This window comes from Arachis ipaensis, chromosome B3, assembly GCF_059453495.1.
Source record: "Arachis ipaensis isolate K30076 ecotype BB chromosome B3, ASM5945349v1, whole genome shotgun sequence".
Classification (NCBI taxonomy): Eukaryota; Viridiplantae; Streptophyta; class Magnoliopsida; order Fabales; family Fabaceae; genus Arachis; species Arachis ipaensis.
The window spans coordinates 143,526,686-143,553,458 of NC_142438.1; the positions used below are offsets into that span (position 1 = coordinate 143,526,686).

The window sequence follows — 26,773 nt, forward strand, 5'->3', positions numbered from 1 at the left end:
TTTCAAGGGTTAAATACTAGTTATTATTTACTAATTGAATAGTGAATACGATAAAAGAGTATAACAAAATGGCTAAAGGTAAGCTAATTTAGGAGTTTATAATAGAATAGAAGTGAATGGACAACCAAAATAACTATAATAGAAATGAATATTATAGAAAGGTGAATACATCGGTCATTAAAATTAATTTAGTCTCTAATATTTAAATTAAATTTAATTTTTTTATTATTTAAAATATTTTATTTTTGTCTTAAATATATTATTTCTTATTTTAGTTTTTTAATAAAAAAATTCCTTTTAAAAATACTTTTTTTTCTCTATTATCATCTTTTTCTAAATAATGATAACAATCCTAACAATAGCCATAATGATAATTATAGATTTAATAGTAGAATTGATAAAACAATAAATCAAAAAAGATAATAGTTGAAAAAATAGTATTTTTGAAAAGAAAATTTTTTTACCATAAGACAAATGAGGTAGAATAGAACGTTTGAGCAAAAATAAAACGTTTTAATTTAAAAGTAGTACATAATTCGAGTTAAGCCTCATTTTAGTCTCTGAGATTAACAAGTTACACTAATTTGGAAATGAATTCTCTCCAGTTTTTTAACACTTGAGAGAATAAAGTGTGATCTCCCACCTTTAATTCTATAAGTGAGACCAAAAATAAATAGAAGAGAGAGAACAATAAAAGGTAAGATTAAACACCGAACATTATCCAGTTTTTTTCTTTTTACTGGAGAGGATCCACTACCTTTAGTCCCTGATTTCTTAATTACTACAATTTGGTCTTCCAAATTAAAAAAAAGTACATTAATATAGTCCTTCGTGTATTTCCTATCACCGGAACTCAAACGCTATTAGTGACGTGACTCAAGCATTGCCTCGCTAGACATATTAAAACGACATTGTACGCATTTTGATGCTAAAAAATGCATTAAACTAGGTCGTTTGAGGGTTTGAACAATCTTGTCATAACCCTCAAACGACGTCGTTTAATACCTTCTTTAGCGTCAAAACGCGTACGACGTCGTTTTAATATGTCTAGCGTGACAAAACTTGAGTTACATCACTAACAACATTGAGTTCCGGTGACGGAAAATAAACGAAGGACTATATTGGTATACCTTTTTGAAGCGAGGAGACCAAATAGTAGTAGTTGAAAAGTCAAGGACGAAATCGGTGCAACTCACATAAATAGGACCAAAATAGAGCTTAACTCACATAAATTCACCTGGTCATCGATCATGCTGATATTCCTTCGTTTCTTTCTTTTTCCAACATTAATTTTTCTTTCATCTCAAATATTATATTGATTTCGTATTACTTGTATGAAAATAATTAGAAGCTGCCCTAATATCAATTATCATCATAGAATACAAGTTAGTATTGTTAGAAAGGGGACAGGGAGCAATAGGAAAAAGGTTTGTGAGTATTCAAGTTGTATAGAATGATACAATATATAAGGGTATTTATAGGTGTTAAGAAAATCAAAATAATAAAGACGTAATATCCTATAAGTAAATATTCAGATATATTAAATAATGCTAATTGATCATAATTATACTCTAACAAGTATAACAAACCAATAGTCGCGGATGGACTTTCTTGCTTTTTGGTGATGAAAATTACTAACTATCCAGACAAATGCAGGTTGCAAATATTTGGAATATACTCAACTATACAGCTATGTAACTATTTATTAACTCTAATCATCGTCACCTGGATCATCCATGTCAGCATCGCCATCTCCATCTCCATAGTCCTCAGCTGGTGCTTGATCGGCATCTGCTACAGCATTTTCATGCGGCATTTCGACATCCTGCATTTCAGCATTCTGAGATTGTTCCCCTATCTTTGCTTTCATGGATGTAAGATTTTCGTCGCTGAAGAATGAGGAGTAGGGTTTCGAAACCTGAAGACGTAAATTCTTGGGTTAGTCTTCAGCTTAGAAACAATAACATTAAATAATTAAAAACCTCGGTTTTAATTAATAAATTCCACTTCAATGCTACTGGTATGCATATAAATAACTTTCAGAGCATTTACTTGGAAGAAACAATCCCTCTTCTCAGCACTTTCCACTAGCTTGTTCCATTGTTCGCTCCTCCTCAATGTTGAGGCAGATCCAACAACCTGTAATAGAAAAACGAAAATTGATCACAGTAAAGCATGTGCCCCAAATCAATTCATTGAAAACCTCGCTTTAACCCGAATGATACAGTACCAAAACTGCAGACTTTGCTCTTGTGATCCCAACATTCATTCGCCGGATGTCCTCCACAAACCCTATACCTTTATCTTCGCTTGCCCTCACACATGAAAATATTGCAACATCCTTCTCACGTCCCTAAAAGAAAGAAAAAAGAGAGCATTGTTTAGTACTTTAATCTATGCAAAACGTGTGATCTGTGGCACTGGTAGTCCTGGGCACCCCACGGTTATTGGAAATTTCATCGATACCATTTAGGAAAGAAAAAATGACTGGTACCATAACTGAACATTATAGCTAGTTTACCTGGCACCCATCAACGGTACATATATCCACTATTTCCTGGGATGACACTCCAAAAGTCTCTTCAAAACGTTTTTGGAAGAGCTTGACTTGTTGTCTATAGGGTGATATGATTGCAACTTGGTTACCCGACTTCAACGTGGGATATCGTGTTATCAGTTTTTGATACAAGAATAGGACAAAATCAACTTCCTCAGCATTTATCCATGACCCACTCCCTGATGGCCGAGTCTCTTTTCCCTCATGTACATCGAAGAAACAGAATGGACCAAAGCAGCGATACTGATGCCAGTCACGTTGTGTCCGCATTTTGACATCATCCCCATCAACCAATGCACCTTCATAAAATTCGCTAGAGGGGAAGCTTCTTATCTATTTGATTACATATGATAAATTCACTTAGAAAAAGTGATAGGATATTTTAATAGATCAAAAGAACACAAGATTTGATAGTAGACAGAAACACAAGGATGAACCTTATTCCCCAAAACAGATGAAGTCTCATGACACTAAATATCCAAACCCTGATAAGTAATGAGTATAATATAATTCTATTTTTGGGGGGGGGCGCTTCAAGGCAAAACAACAAAACCGATAAGTTACTATTATTGGTTGTGTTATGCAATTCAATCTGAGCTGCCTAGGGAATAAAGGAATCCCAAATGTGAAGCATGACCATAGTATGAACAGAAATAAATAACAAACTAACTTTCCCAGTAAAATATGAACCAACCTCAGGATGCATTCGGTATTGGGTCTTCAACATTTTAACTGGATAGCCAGCTTGCATCAATCTTTCAAATAAGCTTGTGCCATATCTTAAAGCATGAAACAGAAAACAGCACAAAAGTAGGGTATTAAGCAGAAGAATAGTTTTATTTAGTTAGAAGATATGCTTATCATCAAAAGAATTGTTTACCCATGATTCTTAGCAACATCTGAAATTACAGTTGCTGGAAGCTGTGCAGGATCACCAACCTTAAAACACAAATGCCAAAAATTAAAGTAGCAGTGGTGATAACGCTATACCAAATATGACCCCAACAGTGCTTAGTCCAGAATATTTAAACAAGTTCAATAACTGATGCACAACAACACATCCATTTTGCCAGGCCCTATATAAAATATCAGTAAATTCATATTACTAGAAATCTCATTTCTAAATATCATGCCAAGTCCTTTGGGTTAGGAGTTACAACAAATAAAGAACTTGCTTTCTTTAAAGATGCTGTCTCAATGTATCTATCTTGCTTGAAACTTGTATTACATATATAATCAGTTAGTTGAGTTATAACCTGCAAACTGGGCATTTTAAGACATACTTGCAACTACATATTGTAAAATACAAACAGTCCAGGATCCTTTGACGACAGTGGGGTGGTGAACAATACCAGAAATACTTTTTTGCATTGATTGGCTAATGGCACAAGGGTCGCAGGTTCCACCTGTTCATGGGTAGCATGTCGTACAAAAAGATGAAATAAAATTAGCAACATTGGTTTTTTACATTGAAAAATGAAAATCGTTGCATATTGACAATCATTAATCTACTTATTGCAATTAATAACAAGCTAACAACACAACTAACAACTTACTTAGGGAACAAATATAACAACTGAGACACCATAGCGAATTCATTATGCTGACTAAAATTGACAATATAATATGGCTATTGCATATGCTGACTTGCAGAGAGAAGTATATTAGACATTAAAAAACACAAGCACACAGACAACAGTGAGACTGTTATTCTACTTAAGCCACAATTAAGAGCAAGACATAAAAGGAACATGTAAGCATGTAATGTACTCCCAAGTAAAAGGCCGCAAATTTTTTTTACCAAAAAAAAGATGATTTCTAAGAATATATGATTCTATCTTTATAAAGAAAAGTTTGCACTGAGTTAACATGAAAATTAAATAAAAAAAAATTATCTGATTATCAATTATGCTTATCATGAGTTCCACCAGCATATACTACTAAACTGGTTAGGCCGCTTAGCCAAATTGATTATACCACAAGCAATCTAACACTGAAAAAGATTTCATACTTACAGCTTGAGCTGCTTCATCTATAATCACAACATCAAAGCTGCGATTCAGTTTACTGAAGATATGCGAACCACTAAAACTGAGAGTTGAGAAAACCTGCCATGCACAAAGATAATTCTTTGAAGACCACAATGCTAATATTTTCTTATTTTTAATTCAGATTAAATTATGAAATATATACTATTGTGGCTTCATCCAGAAGTGCAGCCCGGATACTGTCCTCATTATTTCCCCCAGGACCATTGCTCTGCTTATCAGTAGATGATTTGTTGGCACTGACACGTTTTCCTTTCACCTGCAAATAACAAAAGGTCATTCCCATATCTTCAGATCATTATAACCGAATTACATGGGACTAATGATACGGAAGACTAAATAAAAACAGTGGCAGCCATTTAAAAGACATTCTAATCTCCTTGTTGCCTACATACAAGTTCATCCAAGGCGACTTGCTTGATTGAATGATGTGCTTTGAGACCAATCCGAACAACGTTAGGTGTGTAAGGTCGATCACATTCATCATGTACACCTGAGACATCCAAGAACAATAAATAGTGGCCCAGGAAAGGAAAAAAAAATAATAATCATGGTAAAAACAGTAGAGATATCAGAAACCCTTAGAAAAACAAACAAGCAAACAAATAAACAATGTAAAGCAAAGAAAAAAAAAGTTCAGAATATCAAAGTACAAATAGTCTGCTTGTAATATAAAATAGCTAATTACACAGACTAAGAACTGACCCCACGATCATTATGGCAATTGCAACTTCTTCTTCACAGTATGTGCTTAGGAGTCAGGACATCCCAGAAAAACACCTAAACCCCACCCAAGATAATATCCATCATAGCAATAAAAAGAAAAACCAAACAAAAGCATAAAAACAACAATCATAATGCATTCAATATGCCAAACTCTTCATAGAACATTTCTCAAATAGTTTTAGGATTATACTTTATTCCAGAATTTCTATCAGTTGAAAAATTACCAAATAACGCCGATAATAGGACAAGTAGTTCTTGGTACTGGTTACCTTGAATGCATTATGATTCTTGTTACCTAACACAAATGAAACTAAGATAACTATTCCATTTGTTGCTTCACATATAAGAAGCAACATAAGAAGGCAAACAAATCCCTGGAATCAAATCCAGCCTCCCTGGATCTTTTGCTGTTTCAGCTTTAAGCCATTAAAACTGGTCTACTAGTAAGAGACTCCAAGTAATATGCATGAGGTTAGGAGATAAGGCAAGAGAAACTTCATACCTCCATTAAGAACCCGCAACACAATCTCATCTAGGGCAGAGTTTGATGGAGCGCATACTAGAATTCGTACTCGATACTTACGGCTTGAAGTTACAGCTTCAGGTTTCTGATAGAATACATGGTTAGAATATATTATTTGTAAGTAAAATGAACTAACAAATTAGTAGTACTTACTAATTCATTTCCAGTAGTTGGGAAAAATCCATCATCGCCATCTTTTGGCATCAAACTATCCCTTGGATTAACACTATTCAACCATGGAGAGGCCAATGACCAGTGTTTGCGTCTGAAACGCAATAGAAAGCACAATGAAACATCTAGATGGGTAAAATATGAGAATACAATCTACAGACAAAGTTACTATAACAGGAATGTAGTTCTATTTAGCTAGTCTTGGCAAAGAGATAGTTACCTTCCCAAATGGATTATAAAATTAATAAAACTAAAGACTATATTGGCATAACACAAGCTGACGAAGTGATCTATGGAACAAAGTGGGTATACATGACAAAATATCAGTATTGAACACTTCTAACTTGATTAAATAAATTAAATATGAACTACGGAAGATACACACTGCCATAAAACTAAAATGCAGACCACAAGAATGGAGAAATCAAGAATGAGAAAATATAAATCTACAAGTTTCCACAACATGAAATTTATAAGAGAATATCATGTCAATTCAAATCACAATACTATATTTTTTCCATATCATTAAGTTTTCTTGAGCATGTAAAGCTCAGATATATTCACAAAGAAAAGCATACTTTTCCTCAATTGGTAACTGCACCTCTCGCTTTAGCTCGAACATCCCATTCCTATTAAGCAAATCTGAATTAGTACATGTACGAATAAAGAATAATGTAAGGCAAAAAATGTGAGCATAAAATTCTAAGGCATGTTTGGTAGAAGCAAAAGACTGTCTCGAGCCTTCAGCTCTACAGCTCTACTAAGCACAATCTTATATAGAAGTCTTCCCGGATAATAATATAAAACCTAAAAAGGCATATAAAAAATATTTTACTTACTTCGATTGCACCCTTGTTGGACTTGAATGCAAAATGGTACTTAGAAGCCCTAGTATGGTTTGAGTTTTCCCAGTCCCAGGGGGACCCTGAAATGAGTTTGGTTAGACTCGACAAGAAGATATTTTACAACTGGCATAGCTGCAATACATTAATAAAAACCTTGAACCATGTCTCAGATACAGACGCTAGAGAGGGAGACTTCATGTCAAATGGAAATAAAAAGGTGATGATCCATAAAGGACCTCAGTGACATGATTATATTAATATTAATATTAATATTAATTAATTATATTCCAGCAACATCAAATTAAAAATTCAGACGCAACAATTGTTTCCCATGTTTGAATGATAAGAATTACAAAGTATAAAAGGATCAATTGATTTACATCGTGCATAAGATCAGAGTACAAGTCTGTTTCTTGAACAAAAGGACAGCTCATTGCACTAAGCTTGCAAGGATTTGAACCCATGACTTGGTCACAAAGTAGCAACCTTAACATTGCATCCAAGGGAAATCTGTTTCTTTGAGCACTAAAAAGATTGTCTGCTCAGGCTTCTATAAGGTCATAAGGAAAATCCACAGGCAGATTTTAGTTTTTCTTTCATCTTTATAAAACAAGATATTATACCCAGAGATAGATAAAAAGCTGCTTTACAAGAGAATTTTCCAAAGTCCTATATATGAGAAATTAGTCATTATCACAATACAATTCAACATAAATGAGGACATTATGTATTACATAAAGAAATTTCAAGCCTGCAAGAGTATTAAAAAAAGAGACAAACCTGTATAAGGACAAATGCTTTTGGCGATAGACCTGCCTGCAACAGAAAATACAAGTTTATTGTTTAACAAATAAATAAAAGCTACATGAGACTAAAGAAAATCTTGCACATCTAAGAAATGTAATATAAGAGTTGCATGTCAAAGAACAAAGGCTAACGATAATAAATTGGAGATAGGGATTACCCTATACAAAAGCAAAACAAAACAAAAAAGATTTATCTATAACGCATAGCTTTCCATTCTCTCCACATGTCTAAAGAGGGAAAGTCCCCTATAAAGATTATGAGCTTTACACCAAATAAAAGCTAGGCATCTAATCCTATTCCATGAAACATGCTTGTCAAAAAACTGTCAGTGAAGGTGCATATTTTACTCTCCAACCAAATAGTCCAAATAGCCATCTCCTTGAATTATTTTTCTATTGATCATAATGAAATTCTTCTTTTATCAAAATAATATACATAAAGGATAACGGATTATTAACAACTAGGAAAAAGTGAGCTTCCTAGCAATACATTGAGGCAACTCATTTGATAAAAGACAAAATGAGTGAGAATAAGAAAATGAAAATTTGAATATGTAAGGGAGAAAAGAAAATAAGCAAAAACAAGGTACATGATGAAATATTATATGGAAAAGTTGAAAACAATGAAGCAAGAAAACAGACTCTAATGGATGTTTTATGCATAAAACCATGAACACAGTCGTGCATCCCATATTTTATGGTTAATATTTTACATTCCATGTCAAACCCAAACTTGACTCAGCTGTAAAATCTAACAGATTAACAAAGGTGAAACCCAGCTGTATAGAGGTTTTAAATACTTCATTGACTTCTAAAGGAGAAACTTACTATTATAGCCTCACGCTGATATTGATTGAAAGTACTTTCAACATATTCCTTCAGAGGTATTGAGATTTTCCAACGCTCAGCTTCTGTACTGGAATTCTCTCCAACAGCATTTAATATCAAATCCTTGTAAGGGAGGAAGCCAATTGTTCGTACAGCCAAATATTCACGAGCAATGGTGGATAGACTGCACATCTGCATGATTTTTCACATTTTCATGCAACCAAAAAAGCCACAGACATAGCATAGCAAACTGCCAAGAATAAAATAAAAGGATGTATGAAAGTCTCAAGATGTTCTCCCCAACACCCCCCCCCCCTTCTTTCCAAAAACATCATTTTTCACAAACCCATTTTAGTACGAGAAACTACAGGCACCCATGGATAGAGAATAAATCAAATATCATTGTAGGTAGTACTACGGTAGCCAAGACTGACCTGAACAATACATATGTCAAACCATCTTACATATGTATGTTAAATAACATTTATTATTATTATTACTATTATTATTTTTAAAAATATAAAATAAGAATTTCATTGCGATGAGGAAAAGGATAATACAAATTCGGGGATAAGGGATACAAAACATTTTACTGATATAAAATAATAAAGAATAAAAAATATACTAACAAAAATTCCAAGGAAGTAAATTTTGATAAGTATTCAAATTCATAATTGAGAGGCAATCTCATTTATCACATAGGAACAAAATCTATAAAGGAAACTTTCATGCTTCAGGCAAGAATAAAACAAATGATACAACAAGTTACCTTCATAAAATACAATTGTCTCTCTGACTCGCATATATGAGAACGCATGTTAAATAGCCTTGGACATGATTTTACACTATCTGTATCATAATGAGAGAACTCTCCAGCTAGGTAGAGTCTAGCACGGAGAAGCCTTGTTTCAGAAAATTTTCGTACATTCTCCACCAAAGCAAACGCATATACAGTGGGCAATTTTTTTCCGTCCACAAACTGCAGGGTAGCAAGTACATTGATCAACAGAATTCAAATATTTCAGGTTAGGTCTGATTGAATGAGCAGGAAGCATATCAACAACAATGTTTTCTGCTTTCCTTAAAAATCAATGCAAGGTAAAGATCTGACTAAAATTAAGGGAACATACATTTGTTTCCCTTCAAGTAACAGACAACGAAAATCTATTTAAAAATTACTTCCAGTAACTCTATCAGCCTATACTCTATATATCCACAATATGATCAGTAATTAGTAGCGAATTTTATGCAAAATTCTACAATAATGAAGATTGGGAGAAAAGCAATGCTCTTCCACTGGGAAACACTGCAGCAACAAGACTCATATATCAATAATGCAACATCCAAGCAAAAAACAGGATGGTAGGAACAGTATACTATAGTACCTTATCTTTGGAGAGCAGTAAAAGATCATTCTGTGATATCGATTCTCCCTCATTTATTTCACACGGAAACTCTATAAAATGAAAGCCATCCCCCTCAGTGTAACTCTTCACCACCCCCAGCTTCCATTCAGTCACTGCATTACACACAAGAGTTCTTCAGCACGATTTTTTTTTTTTTCTCACAATTCAATTTGAAGCATTTAAAACAATAAACATTTCTTAATTTCAAAAAAAAAAAAGTCTTTTTAACTTGTTCTGTAAGCATATAAAAGCAGAACAACGAAAATCTAAAATAGAAAAATCTTGAGTCTTGAGGCATTGCCAATACCGAGATAATAATGCAGTGAAGAAAAAAAAAATCCTCAAATTGGAATGTGTAAAATATGAAAAGCAAAGATACCCTCTTCATCTTCTTTCTCCTTAATAATCTGAGACTTGGCTTCTTCAAAAATAAGAGGCTCGTAAGTGGAAATATAATCATCAACATCTTTGTATCGAGTCTTCACTTTGACCAGAGTGGACAAGGATCCAGCAGCAGCAGCTCCTTCTTTCTCACTGTTTTTCTGCTTCTGAAAACAGACCCATATTCGGAACAGTGTAAGAATTTCTACAATGCTGAAAAAGAAACCAAAATATTGAAAATGAAAAAAATATATATAGATGGAGAGAAAGAGAGAGAGAGAGATGAATGGAGAATCATTTGCCTTGAAATCCTTGAGGAGGCGAAAGTAGTCCCAGCTGAGAACAATCTGGTAGAAGCGGCGGATAACGGATTCTTCTTGTAGCTTTTCCTTGTCCACCGCCATCAAACTGTCTTTCCGAGCCTGCCAATGCGCACAGGTGCCTACACTCAGAACCCACCACCAATAGCAGCCGCCGCCGCAACTTGTCTTGGTTGGCTGCGGCGAAGAAAATGGGCAAATGTGGCGGAGATGAGAGAATTGTCGCAGGGAGATGGAAGTTGAGTTTACACTTTACGGACCGACCCTTTTCCCGGACAGTTATTTTTTCTTCTTAAAAATTTCAAAACCCACTTAAAACCCCTTGTTCCCCCTTAAATGGGCCCAAGATTTAGGGCTTAGTTACGACTTAGGAGCAGAAAATGGTTTCTAAATTAAACAGCCGAAAACAACTTAGATTCGTTAAGTGATGTCGTTTTGTCGAACTAAACATATGTGGATGGATTAATCTTTGACTTATTGAACTATGGTGGACAACTAAAAAAAATTAAACATCTCCCCATGCGTCCCCATAAAAAAAAAAAAAAAGTTTTCTAATTTATCCTCTAACTAACAAACTCGTAAATTAAATTGACTAATTGAGACTTTGATGAATCCCATAGCCAGAAAGCATAGATTCTAACATACCTTTGGTTAGAAGAAAACATTTGCGTTACTACATAACTGCACCGCGTCACCAATTGTGAAAGACCAAGAACCAATGGCATTACCAAGTCTAGAGAAAAAGGAAACTCTCAACAGAGTCAAAATGCATTTTTGGGTCATTAACGAAAGTGATTAAAAAAGTTCGCATAACGTAGCCCATTTATAATTTTATATGTTTAGCGAGGCCGTAGGTGGGCTTACAATTGACGCTAACCAAAGGCGGTTATTGGTCTAGATCGACGCTAACTAAAGTCTGTGGGCTGGCTTACAATTGTCGTTTGGGCCCATTTAAAAACTACCCTAGTCGGTATTACATCCAAAAACATTATCCTTGTCCAAAATAAAATACAATAAAAATTATCCTAGCAGTATAAAATAATACCAAAAAATAAACATTAATCTCACACCATTAAAACCATTATTGATAGCTATTTGATGGCTACAAATCACAAAAGTTGTTGGCCCTAGCATTCCTCATAAATATATATAAAATATTTTAAAAATTTGAATTTTATAAATTTTCTATTTAAAATTTTTAATTGGTAATTTTAACAACGACATTTGTAACTAAAAAAAAAAAACATTATTATGACTTGAAGACCCTTAACCTTGAATATCTAATATGTTGATGGTTAGTTGACGCGTTCAACATTATTATTATACAGAGGTTTTATTTAAGGATTTTTTATTCTTATAAATAAAATAATTATAATAATTATTAAAATAAATAATTTTAAAAATATTTATCAAAATAAATAATTCAGTCTTATTTCGTTTACAGTATAAATAACATCTCGTTTACACTATAAACGAAATAAGACATGTCAGCCTGACACGTGTATATCTCGTTTACATGGCAAACGAGATGCATGAAGACAAATTTTCATCCGCTATAAAAAGATGTATAACCCTTGTCATTCTCCACACATTTTATATCTTTTTGTCTCGGTTTCCTCACAAAAACAAGGCAACAATGGCCAATAATAACATATACATAGTTGTGTGTGTTTATCCCAATTGTCGTATGAGAAATGGCGACAACGGGATAACATTTAAGTGTGAGAATCCGATACTATTGCGCACTCAGCGTGTGAACATGTTGTCAGAGTTGAAGAGTTTGATATTGAGCAAGTTCAGCGGTACAGAAGCGAGGAAGGTCGGAAGGGTGGGGTATAGGTTGCTAGCACCCATGGGTAATGGAGTTTTCCGATTTCAACTATTTCGACTTCTGGGAGACGAGCATGTTCGACTCATGTTCGACATCATAGGAAGATCATGGCGGAACAGGTGATAGAGCTTTCCACCGAGGTTGGAGATATTGGTCGTGGTGGTTCTGTGCACTCGACCTATGTCCAAGACGACCGACCTGTTGCACCACCACCCATTCATGTCGCCATTCCAGTGGATGAGGTGGAGGAAGGCGATAAGGAGTCAGACGAATAATACGTGGCGGATAATGCCGACAGTGATTCTTCCGAAGGGGGCAATGAGGAGGAGTTTGTACCCGAGACTCCCTCCCAGACTGTGATGCGCCATGTCTTGCCTCCACCTCACCCAATTCCAGCGCTTTCGGCAGTGCCAAGTCACTATCATAGTTTAGATCTATACGCCATGCATGAGAGGACTCCATTTTCTGGCACGGGAGAAGAGGATTACAACCTGGACGGTGGGTAGAGTGTTGGGTCGGCCACAGGATCAAATGCCGAGATGCAGTGCTACAGGGTGTGAAAAACTACAGTATTCGCAGGAATGCTGAGTACCGGGTAATCGAATCGGACCAATTAAAGTACCATGTGTAGTGCCGTCAAGCTGCAAATGGGTGTCAATAGAGCCTTCATGTCGCCCTTCGGCAGAATCTCGGATACTGGTAAGTTCAACTTTAATTGTGCTTTTAAGTACTTCTGTGCAATATATTAAGTAGGTTTGAGATATGGATGAATCGATACTATTTTGTTGTGTTAGGGAGGTTCGGAGGGTTGGTGGAGTGCACAGTTGTTTAGCACCCACGAAGTCTCTAGACCATCGTCAGTTAGACAACAGTCTCATCTGCAGAGTCATATTGCCATTGATACAGACCAATCCCTTCATCAGCATTCCGGTGCTGCAAGGTGCGGTCCGGGCGAGCTATCACTTCAAACCCTCCTACAGAAAGGTGTGGATGGCGAAGCAGAAGGCAATTGCACAGATCTATGGGATTGGGAAGAGTCATACAACAAAGTGCGAAGCTGCTTCAGGCATTGCAGAGCTGTTTCCTTGGAACCATTTGTGACCTACGGGCCAGCCCGTACTACGATGGACACTTCTCGTCTGCAACTGCAGCATATTCGACAAAGTCTTCTGGTCTTTTCCCTCATGTGTGAAGGCATTCAAGCATTGCAAGCTGTTTGTTTCCGTCGACGGCACACATCTGTATGAGAGATACGGTGGAGTGTTGCTTATTGCGGTGGCACAGGACGGCAACAGCAACATCCTACCTATTGCTTTTTCCATCATCGAGTCTAAGAGCACGGAGTCATGGTCGTTCTTCCTTACTAATCTGAGACGCCATGTCATGCCACAAGACGGCCTGCTGGTTATATCCGACAGATCGTAGACCATAAAGGCCGCCCTCAGCTCTGATGATAGTGGGTGGCATCCTCCTAGAGCATTCCATGCTTATTGTATCCGACACATGGCGGCGAATTTTATGGCTCGTTTCAAGTCAGCCGATGGCAAGAGATATCTTATAAACGCTGCGTATAGTCCTAGCAAGGTTGCGTATGACTGGTACATGGATGCATTGAGAGGAGTTTCCCCGATGATGGCGGATTGGGCTGGTCGTTTCAACAAGGAGATATGGCTGCAGCATTGCGACAGTGGGCGGCGGTTTGGTCACATGATGACAAATCTGTCAGAGTGCATGAATGCAGTTCTGAAGGGGACACGATACTTGTCGATTTCCGCCATCGTGCGCATCACGTACGAAGGACTTCAGAAGTTGTTCGTGACGAAGGGCAGGGAGGCGCATTCACATATGGCGGCCGGATGCCGCTTCTCCCAGAGGCTCATGGCAGCCATTGAGAAGAATAGAGAAGGCATCCCGAAGATGCGTGTCACTCATTGTGAAGTCACGGAGGCACCCCCAACTGGGGCCCCGTGTGCGCGTAGGCCTAGGTGGTACACCACATCCTGTAGGGTGATCGTGACCTCACCCCACGGGAGATGAAACGTGTGCGTCTCCGGACGCCAACGTTCCACTAATGCTGAAATCAGGGAATTGTCAAAAGTGAAATTCCTGAGGGGTACCGTGTCGCCAAATCTAGCCTCAGTCAGATACGGGACGATGGCGCCCAGTGGAGGAAGGGTATGACTCACTCGCCGGGGCAGTAAAAGGCGAGGCCTCTGAAGAATAAAAAAAAATTCAGCCTTATAGAAAAATAATTTTAAATTTTTGGTTTATTAAATTCTTAAACACTTTTGTAACTCATTAGATCAATTTAACATGATATATAAAACATTAAATTAAAAAAAAATAGTCCTTTCTAACTTACAACTAGTTCGACTTAAGAATATATTTCCATGTTTCTAACCTAAATTACATCATTACATACTAAATGGAACCTAAGTAGAACAATGTAAGTAGTAACAACCTAGAACAAGTAAAACAGAGTTCTAAACTAATAATTATGTCCTAACAATCTTCCACAAGCAAAAAAGAATCCTAAATTTTTATTAGAGACCTACTGCTAAAACTACAAACTATGTTCTAGTTCTTCACAACTATTCTAACCATGGCCACATACAAAAAAAATTTCCATACGGGATTAAACGAGAATTAAATAGAACAAAACTAACCTCAAAGTCGGGGCCTCGACGTAATGCGACGTCTTGTTCAGCATGTTGATGTCTCTGTCGTTCCCCGCCTGGCGCGCCATCGCAGTATCAGTCGATAATATGGTCCGAAAGGGATAATAGAAAGGAGAAAGTGGGTTGACAAGGTCAAAGTGGGGCCCAGAACACGCTGTGAACGACATATACTTATAGGCATCGACATGCCTTATCTCGTTTACAATGTAAACAAGATATATACGTGTTAGGCTAATGTGTCTTATCTCGTTTATACTGTGAATGAGATACGTGCGTAATCATCTTGTTTATACTGTAAACGAGATAAGATTAGGTTATTTATTACGGTAAATATTTTTAAAATTATTTATTTCAGTCATTATTATAATTATTTTATTTATAAAAATAAAAAATCCTTTATATAAAGGTGTAGGTAGCTGAAATCACCAAAAATTTATATTGATCTTCCAAAAATGGAAATCTTCCGTCTCCACTAACCTACCTTCAAAAGAAAAATACAAATAAGGCAAAACAATAATACAATCTATAAAATAAGAGTACAGAAATACAACATAAAGTAATTTAGTATTTATTGTTCTTTATATTTAATAATTTAATAGGTATTTATTTTTTGGTTAAAAAAATGTTTCAAAAATTTTATTCCCAAAAATATTTTTGCGTGTGTGTTTTTGTTAGATTACTTAATTCCAAAATACCATCTACATATTTATTTTATCATCATTAATGATTAATTAATTAACTTAATAAAAATATGATAATTAACATGGAAACATCAACATTCAATTCATATGAATAAAGTTATGTCAACAATTAGACACGATAAAATTGTAAAATGTTTTAACTATTTATTTAATTAAATTATTTCTTTTGAATATCATTTAAACAATAAACGTGAAAAATATTTTATTATTTTTCACTAAAATTTTAATACACAATTGAATATGAGAAAAAAAAATCAATTTATTTGAACCAATATATAATTGATTCTTATTTATTTTCTTTTTTTAAATTTCTCTTTCATATATCATTAACTTTTGTCTATTCATTATTTTTAAACTTATTACTAATTAAATAACAAAACCTATTGAATATATGCATTTTTTTACACAAATAATATTTAAAAATTAAAGATATTTTAGTTAGAGATGAGATTGAAGGTCTAACTTTTAGAGGAAAAAAAATGAAGAAAGTAAAAAAAAAAATGGAGAAAAGAAACCGACCTATTGTTTGGAAGAGTATAAAAAGTAAAAAAGAATGCTCTTCTACTCTGCATCAATAAAATCTTGATCACACAACACAGAGAGAGATATCTATCGATGATGGCAACAGCGGTTTCTGCATGCGAAAGCAAGATCAACCGCAAACCCGCTTCCCCCTTCTTCTCCAAATCGGAGATCGAAGCAGCGAAGCAACTCATACAACTCAGTAGCAGCGGTGACGAAGAAGAACAACAATACGATCATCATCATCAAAGCGTGAGCAACAACAGCTGCAGCTACAGCGTGGTTCAGGGGTCCAATAATAGCGGCGGTTGCGATGTTGTTTCGTCCGCCGCAGCGGTGGATGAAGAAGAAGAAGAAGAAGAAGAAGACGAAAGCAGGTTGCTTCCGACGAGGAAGAACAAGAGGTACAGGTTCCTTGAGGATTTGTACAGCGTTACAGTTCCTATTGTTAAATCCAAGAAGAAGAAGACATCAATTAAGAGCAGAAAGTGATAATCCATGACTCCATGTTATTAATATTAACATCTTCACATGTGCAGTGTTACAATAATAATAACAATAATAAGCTAACTTTCTATCAAAGTTTGTATATATTACTGTTACTATTATTATCTATTCAGAATAGGAATATCGTTTCATGTTTTCGTTTCTGGAAGCCTCTAGAATTTTCTCGTTTATTACCATAGAGTATTCAATATTCAATATATGTATACTAGAAATCGATCGAGTACAATTAAAAATTAAAGGAGATTCCAACTATAGAATCTCTCTCCCTCGCAGATGATGAAGATCTAGCGAAGCATCGATTCCACTAAGTAGCTATAGTTATTCATTGAATATAATAATAATAACACTGCGGCTTTGGAATTGAGGTCTGATTTTGAGAAATCAACTTGGGTTGCGATTCTAGGACAATACAAGGTAATTGGGGTTTTCAAAAGAGGAGTAATAGGGGAATAATAAAAATTTTGAACAACATGAACAATTACCAATTAAATGAAAATACATTATATTTTAATTTAATGTTACTAATTAAATTTACTCTTTTAATTTTATTAATTTATATTGTTTATACATTGTTCAAAAATCTTGTTAGTTACCTATACTTTTCTTTTTCAAAATCCCAATTTGAGCACAGAAAATCGAATGGGGTGGGTGTTATTGTTTCGTAGAAGCAATAGTTTATGATCGTCGCGCGCAAGAGTTCATGGCATTCAATAAGTATGGCCATTTTGTTTGTGAGAATAGAACATAAACAAAATGAAAACAAAATATAAAAAATAGAAATATAAAATTTAATCTTTTATATTTTATTTAATAATAAATTAAAAAAATTTACTAAAAATTAATTTTTTTATTTTATAAATTAAAAAAAATAATAAAAAATATAATTATAAAAAATTAATAAAAATAATAATAACTAAATAAATTATTTTTTATTAATATTTTTTATCTTTTTTATCGAAATAAATATAAAATATATTAATTTAATATTTTTAAATATAATATTTTTATTCATATTAGTTATTACATTTGTCAAATATAGTTTTATGCCTTTATATTTGTATCTCACTATTTTGTTCTCGAAAACAAACACAGTTTAAGTACTTCACATGCTAAATGTAATGGTTTTGTTTGTCAAGATTTAATTTAGTTGATTTTGATGGTTAACTAATAGTTAATCAATAAAATAATTATATCTGTTACACATCTAAGTAATATTGCCATCTAAGTTCAATTAAGTATATCTAATATTAACAAAAATTATTCTCATTAAAAAAATGTGATTACACGCGCACATATCATTCTTTCAACCAAGTTATTTACATTCACGCGCTACGTTATCGTCGTCTTCTTCTTCGCATTCTTTCTCTTCATTTTCCTCTTGTTCTTTCTCTTTCTCCTTCTCTTTCTCCTTCGTGTATTTTTTTCTCACCATTGTTCTTTTATTGCTGATATTATTGTTGTTATTACAGTAAAAAATAAGGAGAAAGAATTTTGAATTGTGCAGGACAACGAGTCCAAATGCACTTTAATTCACTCAGAAGCGTATTGAAATTATATAATGATTGCGACACAATTAACTCAAAAAGAAAGAGAAATAAAAAATAATGGTAAAGAATCTGCAGGTTTGAGAAGCAATGGATATTAATAATAAAAGATTTCCAACATAAATTTAGAGATTTTTGTATGTGAATTTCAAGTTCAACTCCACGAGAATTTAGCTACAAAAGAGGAAAAGATTTAAAAAAAAAAGGCCTTTTAGAGAAAAGTAATATATATATCCATGATATCTTATATTAAATTCATAATTCATATCAGAACTGTTTGTGATGTTTCATTATATTCATTATTTCGTGATATATTTTTTCTATTTAATTTTATTGGTTTCTAAAATTTTGTCCAAGAGCTAAACTCAAATTTAATACACAAACTCATAAATTGTGTTAAATTTGAGTAAATCTAGAAGAATTTTGAGAAAACGAAATAAGAAGGAGAAGATGAAAAAGAATAAGAAGCAGTAAAAGATGAGAAGGAAGAGGAGAAATAGTTTTAATTTGTGCAGGACAATGAGTTTAAATACACCTTAATTCACTCATAAATGAACTGAAATTACATAACAATTGCGATATAATTAACTCAGAAATGAACAGAAATTTACTGTATGATTGCGACACATAAACTTAGTTTAAAAATAAGCACACAAATAAGACTGAATCATGAACAAAAACACATCTAAAATCAATTTTGGATCAGGCAACGTCATTAATATGTTTCTCTTTCTTTTTTGTTTGATATTTTCTTCTATTTTTCTTGGTTTTATTCATTTCAAGAGATTAAATCAAAAAGAATTTTGAGAAAATGAAATAAGAAGGTGAAGATGAAGAAGAAAAAGATAAAAAAAAAAAAAAGAAGAAGATGAAGAAGCAGTAGAAGATGAAGAGAAAGAGGAGAAATAATTTTTGAATTGTGCATGACAACGAGTCCAAATGCACCTTAATTCACTCAAAAATGAACTGAGATTACATAATGAATTGCTACACAATTAACTAAAAAATGAGCTGAAATTACATAACAATTGTGACATAATTAACTCTGATCGAAAAAATCACACAAACAAGATTGAATCATAAACAAAAACACATTGAAAATTAATTTTGGGACTGATAACATCATCAACTTGGCAAAAATTTAACAATAACAATAACAATAATAACGATAACAATAACGACAATATGTATAAGAAGAAGATGATGATAACGATAACGATGATAATCATGATGATGATGATGATGATAGAGGAGGAGAAAAAAAAGGAAGAAGATGAAGAAATTCAAATGAGAAAAGAAAGAGGATGAGATAGTAGTGTTGTTGGTGATGACAATAACAAAAGAAAAAGAAGAAGAAGAAACGACGACAAGCGCACGTAAATTTAAAATATTTGGTTGGACTTGGTTAGAGATATTACTTGAATGTAGAGGTTTATTATAAAGCAATAAATAGATAAAAATCTCAATACAAGAAATTGTAAAACTATTGTTTTAGTTGTTTCTAATATTTGTACTCAATTCAATTCTAATTTTATTTTTACTATTTAAAATATTTTATTTAATTACTTTTTAGTTAAAAAATGATATTTTATTAAAAATATTTTTTAGTATATTAGTTTTTCTAATATTAAAAAATTAATTTTTTTATCAATATCAGTTAATATTTTAAATTAGTTTTTTTTTTATTATTAAAATTTAAAATTTAGTATTAGAATTTGTTGGTTAAATATTGATTAAAAATAAAAAAATTAATTACCTAGTATTGTTCATATCATTTTACCCCTTAATTTTTCTGTTACTTTTTCTTTCAAATTATTATATCAATAGCAACTAATACGTCACCACAATTATTTTATTTATTTATTTATTTTTACCAAAGATAAGAGACTCGAACCCGCAACCTCTTAATTGAGTATGGGAAAATTATGCCATTTGAGCTATTACTCATTGGCCACCACAATTATTTTATTGTCGTTACTAAAAAGAGATATAAAATAAAAAATATTGTATTAAAAAAATTGTAACTTAAAAAAAAAAAGGATGGAACAAGATGTTTATAATAAAAATAAGACATTGCAAATTTTATAGACAAAATTAAGATGTTGCATAAAGCTTTGAATTTTTTAAAAAAAATATTACTTTACTTATTATTAATTCAAAAAGATTAATTTTCAATATTTTTTCTTAGTCCAGTTATATCGGCTATGTAACATTATTATGGATTTTTAAATGAGAATAATCACATTTACGAAGAAATTCTGATAGTGCATTTTCTTTTACCTAATTTATAGTAATGGCATAGTGGGAGAAAAATTATTGTTAAAAAATAAGTAACTTTTTTTAGATAATTAATTATGACAATATAATTTGAAAAATGAGAAGGTATAAAAAGATGAATATATATTGTTGTAGTTCAGAAAATAATAATTTTGCGATGATGAAATCTCTCCTAATAATATATGAAGTATAGATATTTTATTGAGTTATTGTATTTACATGTCGAATACATTTTAAATACGATATTTGTTCGACATGTGTACTTTTTATGTCTAAATATATAAATAATAAAAAAAATTTTGGATACATTTAAACACAATAAATATTATCATGTATCAACTTATTCAACTTTATTTTTAATTAATATATATTATTAAAATAAAAATTATTTTAAATATTTTATATAATTAAATAAAAATATTTAAAATAATTAAAAATTTTATATTTTAATATCAATAAAATATTAAAATATTATTATAATTTATATAAAAAATATTTTATATTATATATATATATATATATCGTATTCTTATTGTATCTTATAAAATTTGAAATTCGTGTGTTTATATATCTTATATCAATATAAATATCCGTGTAATAACATAGCTCCTAACAGAAAAAAGAACGGTGTTTGGGGAGCCAAGAATACTAATTTTGTTTTATAACAACTTATGTATTATTTAATAGAATTTAATTTGAATATACTATTATTATAAAATAATTTTATATGTGTATCTAATAATATAATATTATATTATTATTTTTAATATTAATTATATAAATATCATTTAAAAAAATATTAAATATTTTATATTATATATCAAAATTAAATTATATTTAATAAAAAACAGTTGTTTAATACTGTATCTATGTTATACAATAATAAAAATAACAATAAACAGTGCTAGTTATTTTATTATCCGTCACCTATTAAACTTAGTTAAAAGTCCATTTATCAATGGATATGTGGAACAATTCCACATAATGTTTTCAAGTAACATAAATAACACAGCGTAATTTAGTAAAAAACAAAATCTGAAATTATTTATAGTTATCAAATAATTATTGCAAAGAAATACAACCCAATGAACTATGAAATTTCGCTTTTTAATTTTAATATGGAAGTAAAGTTTGGGTTGGACGCGGTTATGAAAAAGGGGTGCTTGATCTATGTGTGTGTGGTGTCAGCACACCACAAATTGGATTATGCCCCATAGCTTTTCGGACAGTTCGAGTTGTAGATGATAAAACGGACCGTGTGTGTTGTAGTTCCCGCCCACGTGTCGCGCGCAGATGTCTCTCCACAACGGTGCCCTTATACCTAATATTATCCTCATGTTGTGTCAACACCCACCATCTGTTTTCACTTTTATCTTTTCACCAAAGAACACCCACTTTTTCTTCTTCTTCCTTTCTGCTGGTTCTTGGTTTGCATGGTGGAATAAATGAAGGAAACCAAATGAAGAAGCCGAACAAGATGAAGAAGAAGACGAAATCTGAGACTCTTCTACGATATGCACACTTTTATATATACAATATCCCTAAATTGGACCCACTGATTAAGGAGTGCTGATTCAAATTAAATTTAAAAAACACTACTCGGACTGTGCGACTTCATTTTTAGATTTAAACAAAAATTCATACATACACATATATATATATATATAAAACGCATGGTCTGATTTGCATGCTGTGAAATTCAAATTTCAGCAATTGCCAAATCGGACCCTCCGACTTGTTGGCCAAATTTTTTCAACAAAAAACTCTCGGACCGTGCGAGTTCTAACCCCTGCAAATCACATAAAGCTGTCTCACCTTTTGGTGTAGTACGCTCTGTTTCCATATCCACGCATATCACACTCATGGGTTCCATAACGTAAAAATTGAGCCATGAAATTTAACCAATTTTAAATACTGGCGTGCATATCAGCATATTGTCATATTTAAGGATATTTGTATAATATTTTAGAGTATTTGAGAATATTTTAGATGATTTTAGAATGTTTTAAAATATTTTAAAAAGTCTTAAAAGATTTTAGAAAGTTTTATAAGACTCTAGAAGGTAATATACTATTTTAAAAGAATATAGATAATTAGATATATCTAAAAATATGAAGAGTAGTATATAATAATTTAAAAATATTTAAAAAAATATGATAGGTTAGATATTTGTAATAAAAATTCTGAACACTCGATCTAGACCGTTAATTAGATTTAATCTTAACCTTTATTAAAGAGGTGGATGGCTAATTGGCTATAAATAGAGGTGAGAATTTAAGTTATGGGTGTGTGACTTATTTATAACAAACATTTGAATAATAAAGTGTTTTTTTCGCTTTCTTTCTTCTAAGTTCGTAGCCTTCTTACTAAATATTGAGAATTAGACTAACTTTATCTTAACTCAAAATATTAAATAAATCCAAGTATCAGCCCGATAATATTAAAGTCTGTACAAGGTCGTAATAATATATATGTAATTGCTAATCATAAAAAAATTTATTTTGTTTTTTAAATTGTATTGCAAATTAGTCAATATATATTTTTAATAAATATTTTATATTTTAATATATATTTTATACGAAATAATTGAATTAATAACTTTTATTGTATATCTAAAAAGAAAAAAAAAACACACATTTTTCTTGGCAAGGGAGGTGTTGGGAAGAATCATCACATATAATGGCATGCATGGTCCATGTCATTAGACTAACTGTCTGTCACTATCAGCATTTGTTCAAACTTTCAATTATAAATCAGTAACAAAGAGCTTATACAATTAGGCAGAAAGCCAGAAATTGCATTCTAATTCCTAAGGTTTGTTTGAAATGAAAAAGTTCAGATCGGGATATTTGATAAAGACAGGGAACAACACTGTTTTCATAGGGGGCAAGTCCTCGTGATTCTCAATGCTAATGCGAAATATTCATTCATTAGTTAAAGAGCTTTACACATAACAAAATGCAAAATGATATGTATATTCCAACTTAATTATATCAAGACATCAATGTATGGAATACTTAAACGATAGACTTTTTAAGAATATGTACAGAAAGAAAGAAGACTACTCTTATTTGCCACTCAATAAACTTGCTTCCTGTGTTGAAACATTAGCTTTTTCTGAATAATCTTGCCATGATTTATTTGTCGTTACAATCATGTGAACATAAGAAGAGCGAGAAGAAGTAACTTCTTAGCTATTGATTTAAAATTAGCATTTTTTCTCGTAATAATATTACGAGAATATAATTTTTTTAAAATTACAGTTTATTTTATTCTGACAGTATAGATTATATTTGGTACAAAAAATTTATAAAATTAAACTACTTTTATAAAAAAAAGTGATAGATTGACAAAAGTCTCTAGCTAAGAAGATCAATGTATCTGTAAATAAAAAATCAAATAATAAGATTTTTAGTTATTATTTTTATATAAAAAAATCTAATTTTTTTATTAATAATTAATTTTAATATTCGTTATCTAAAATTTAAAATAACTTAACATGTATACTTTTACATTTAATTAAGTGTTAAGTCTGTTGCACAAATAAAAATAATTAATTTTTATACTTGCTATTTAAAAATATTATTTTTTCTCTCTATGTATATAAAAATATAATTAATATTAGCATAAAAAATTTATACTGATAGTTATAAAATTAACTCAAAATTATTTTTTTTAAACAGTTGAATCTTGATTCTAACTTTTAATTATAACATTAGTATTCTCTCTAAATTATATGTAATAAATATTTAAAAGAAGAAAAATGAAAATATAAATTAAAAAGATAAGCGGTGAATATAAACCCCGAATAGTTAGTAAATAATTAACTAATAAATTAATTATTATTAAAAAAAATTAGAAAATTAAATTTGATAAGTTAAAAGTGTATAAATAATTAAAATATAAATTTTAACAATAATTTTAAAAACTTTGATCCAAAATTTGGTTAAACAAACCAAATCGATTGAATTAGGCCCAAACTAAGCCTATGGCCTAGCATATAAAACACTAAAGCAAACTTTTTTCCTTTTCATTTCAAGGAAACACATTGAGGAAGAGAGAGCTCCATGCCAAGAACACTCAAACCCTTGATTTAATTTCATTTTCACGTAACTTTCAATTCAGAGTTCCGATTGACGAGCCGTCAGTGGCCATGTATTTGTCTCAGAGTCCTCTTCATTTTTATCCAAACAAAATGATAAGAGACTCTGCATATTGTGCCCAATTTCTTTTCCCCTTTCTGAATTCGCGTTTTAGTGTGAGTATTGAGTGATTTTGGAGATTTTGATGATTCAGGAGTACTCTAACGGTGGATAATTGTTGGATTTTATCCAATTAATTCGTGGATAAGGTAAGAAATTATTACTTTCTTTCTAATTTGTCAATTTCATGATATTAGGGTATTGAAGATTTGTATGTATATGGAATTATATGACATTAGGATGTATATATGTGAAAGTGAAGTCAAACTGGCGAAGCGGTATACTTGAATTAGAGTTTTTGGTGGTTGGAACCTATAGCTCTTGATTTGGAACCTTGGAGGCTTGAATTGAGGTGTTTGAACTTAGGGAGAAATTGGTCAAGGTATGGTTTAGATTTCTCGTATTTAATATATAATGTCTTGTGAAAATTTAGGTTAGATGACCATAGGATAGGTTGAAAAGATTAAGTGTGTTAAATGCTTAGTGTTTGTGATAATGAATGATAATATGGTTTGAGCATGTGTTAGTGTTTATTGATTATGTTGGAAATAGAATGATAAATGATGATGTAATGATGTTTGATGAATTGGTGATCATGAAGGTGTATATATAGGATGGTATGTTGATGATTGTTGGCAAGCTTGTGAAGTTTATGTTGAGGTTCAATTGATTGAGGTAGGTTGTGGAGGTTTTGGCTTTTAAATTGGTATATTATTGTGTTGGATATGTGTAAAGGAAGTGGGAATTGAGTTTGGTTTTTATGAAAATTGAGGTTTGAGTCTTTTTGCATAAAGTTAGTTTTTGGCTGAATTTCGGCGAGACATAACTCAGCTTCTTGACTCTCAAATTGCTTCAAATCTATTTTATAGGAAAATTGGGTCCGTGAAGTTTACGCTGTTCGAAGAACGAAAGAAAAATGATTTAAAACGAAAAAATTATGTGCGTCGAAAGTTTGGGTTCCAAAACTAAAATTCTGTAGCTTTTCAGACTTAATTAAATTTTTGATAAAACGTACGCCCACGTGTACGCATGACCTGGGGTTTTTGTGTACGCGAAATCCCTCATTCGCGACCAGTCGTTTCTGCCTGGTGCGCGTGCGTACGCGAGAAGGGCAATGCGTACGCGTGACCTCTATTTTCAATAAATAGGATTTTTGTGTTTTAAACATAATTTTAAACCTCTAAACCCCTATTTTCATTCTTTTAGCCCCTAAAAATTAGTTTTAAGTGTAGTAATGAGATTAAGCTATGGAAAGGAAGGTTACTTGGAAGTAAAGGAAGGTATAGAGTAACTGAATTAAGATGTTAATGATGAGATTGGGGTTGACTGTGTGTGGCCGAAATGGTCGAGATGTGTGTGTGGCCAAAATGGTTGAGATGGCAAGGTCTGAGTGCGATCTCGCTTGGTGTTAACTTGAAAATATATTCGGATAGCAAGTTGAGGACGGAAGTTCCCTCTCTTGTCATGATGGAGATGTGGGGAAAGTGGAAAGGCATTCTCCTTCATATTTTTTCTCCCACATTTTTCTCTGGTTGCAAGGTGAAAAGGCACACTCATTCGATGTGAAAAGACACTCTCCTTCGTATATCCTCCAGGAGAAGGTGGAAAGGCACACTCCTTCTATGTGGATAGGCACTCTCCTTCGTTTATGATCCTCCTGGAGATGCGCAACCTAGAGACCAATGTCTGGGTTTACTACCAAATGTGTCGGGTTCTGGCAAAGTAACCGACACGTGAGCTCACGGCCAGTAGAATAGACATACATCATATGCATATGTGTGCTTTGTTTGAATGTAAAATAATTGGGGTTGCCTATGTGATTATCATGCTTATCTGCTATCCTTGCTACATGCATTACTTGTACTTTACTTGTACTTGCTATGTCTGCCTTGTTTGCCTG

The 26,773-nt window shown here is 32.4% G+C and overlaps 1 protein-coding gene across 1 annotated transcript; it reads right to left on the reverse strand.

Moving 5' to 3' along the window:
• Window positions 1–1,417: 1,417 nt before the first annotated feature.
• On the reverse strand, window positions 1,418–11,388 carry MAA3 (P-loop containing nucleoside triphosphate hydrolases superfamily protein). The gene is made up of 21 exons (XM_021119896.2): window positions 11,257–11,388; window positions 10,594–10,788; window positions 10,290–10,458; window positions 9,890–10,023; window positions 9,274–9,483; window positions 8,505–8,696; window positions 7,651–7,686; window positions 6,865–6,950; window positions 6,604–6,654; window positions 6,008–6,119; window positions 5,834–5,939; window positions 5,001–5,098; window positions 4,751–4,864; window positions 4,573–4,665; window positions 3,910–3,963; window positions 3,438–3,496; window positions 3,252–3,336; window positions 2,522–2,890; window positions 2,231–2,353; window positions 2,053–2,139; window positions 1,418–1,918 (listed from the first exon to the last, which is right to left on the reverse strand). The coding sequence occupies exons 2-21, from the start codon at window positions 10,693–10,695 to the stop codon at window positions 1,712–1,714; spliced, it is 2,487 nt and encodes an 828-aa protein (XP_020975555.1). The 5' UTR covers window positions 10,696–10,788; window positions 11,257–11,388; the 3' UTR covers window positions 1,418–1,711.
• Between the last annotated feature and the right edge of the window lie 15,385 nt (window positions 11,389–26,773).